Source organism: Nestor notabilis, unplaced genomic scaffold (assembly GCF_000696875.1).
Source record: "Nestor notabilis isolate BGI_N333 unplaced genomic scaffold, ASM69687v1 scaffold13129, whole genome shotgun sequence".
In the NCBI taxonomy this organism is placed as follows: Eukaryota; Metazoa; Chordata; class Aves; order Psittaciformes; family Psittacidae; genus Nestor; species Nestor notabilis.
This window is the reverse complement of record NW_009944149.1, coordinates 16,981-18,408: the sequence shown is the minus strand read 5'-3', so window position 1 is coordinate 18,408 and position 1,428 is coordinate 16,981. Positions and strand designations below refer to the sequence as shown.

Sequence of the window (1,428 nt, the reverse complement as noted above, 5' to 3'; positions counted from 1 at the left end):
GCCCGCGAGTGGAAGGCAGTCTGCGACACGCACTGCAGGCGGACAACGCGTCGCCTCCGCGCCGGGCCGCCCTGCTCATACCGGTCCCGTTTGCCTTAGGCACCATGCCTGCTCTCAGGCCTCTCGTGAAACCTAAGATCGTCAAGAAGAGAACCAAGAAGTTTATCCGGCATCAGTCCGATCGCTATGTCAAGATCAAGGTAAATCACTGGGGCAGCTCATGAGGATGTGAATTTGGGGACAGCTGCCTTGGGGCTGGTGATGAATTAAGGCATGAAGGGTGCAGGGCTGTGCCGTTATAGCCTGGCGAGGTGGATCTTCCTGGAGATGGGTTTTGGCTGGAGGCAGGTGCCTCCATGCTGCTCTCAGAACTGCTCAGGGCAGTAAATGTTTTCTGCATCTTTTCAGCGCAACTGGCGCAAACCGAGGGGCATCGATAACAGAGTTCGCCGGCGCTTCAAGGGTCAGATCTTGATGCCCAACATCGGTTATGGCAGCAATAAGAAGACCAAGCACATGCTGCCCACAGGCTTCAGGAAATTCCTGGTCCACAATGTCAAGGAGCTGGAGGTGCTCATGATGAGCAACAAGTAAGTCTGCGGGGCTGGGTTGTGGGGGAAAGGCAGCAGAGCTGGGGGAGGTGGACACAAGACAAGTTGTTGCTTTCAAGAGCATGGAGGTTGTCTTGGTTTCCCCAGTACCACAGCGGGGTCCTGGGGTGGCAAACTTCTTTTTTGGGCACAGAATCCCAGGTTGGAAGGGACCTCAAGGATCATTTGCACAGCTTTTCTTTGCAAAGCACAGTGTTACAGAGGTGGCAAACAGCTCTACACGTGCACCGCTGATAAAGCAGTGATCAGAGTTGTGGCTTCATGTGCCTGTTCAGGCACAGGCTCCAATCCACATGTAGCACTTGCTTTCAGAATGCAGTAATAAGAGTAATAATTAATACTTAAAAACTGCCTCTTACTGGCTTTTTGTAAGAGGAAGAGCAGAAGGTTTGCACTGTGCTGGGGCTGAGCTCCTGCCTCAGGCTGGGATGGTTGGGCTTGGTGACAGGGAGAGTTTTTTTTTGTGTTGTGACACTTCTGTGCTGTGCTGCTTCCCGGTACTGCCAGTGGGATGGCTCTGGAGCACTTTGCTTCCTCTTGGCTGCTGTGGGAGCCGAGCCTGATGCACTCTGTGTTCCTGACAGGTCGTACTGCGCAGAGATCGCTCACAATGTATCCTCCAAGAACCGGAAGATAATCGTGGAGAGGGCGGCCCAGCTCGCCATCAAGATCACCAACCCCAACGCCAGGCTGCGCAGCGAGGAGAACGAGTAGAGCAGCCTCTGCCTCCAGAGTGTATTTAATAAAGTGTAAAACAGACTGGGGTGGGTGTTGTGAACGGCAGGAGGGGAGGGCTGGGGGTGGGGGGAGGGGGGTG

The 1,428-nt window shown here is 54.3% G+C and overlaps 1 protein-coding gene across 1 annotated transcript; it reads left to right on the top strand.

Moving 5' to 3' along the window:
* The first annotated feature begins 100 nt into the window (after positions 1-100).
* RPL32 (ribosomal protein L32) lies at positions 101-1,373 on the top strand. Its single transcript, XM_010022293.1, has 3 exons — positions 101-200; positions 409-590; positions 1,196-1,373. The coding sequence occupies exons 1-3, from the start codon at positions 105-107 to the stop codon at positions 1,323-1,325; spliced, it is 408 nt and encodes a 135-aa protein (XP_010020595.1). The 5' UTR covers positions 101-104; the 3' UTR covers positions 1,326-1,373.
* Positions 1,374-1,428: the final 55 nt, after the last annotated feature.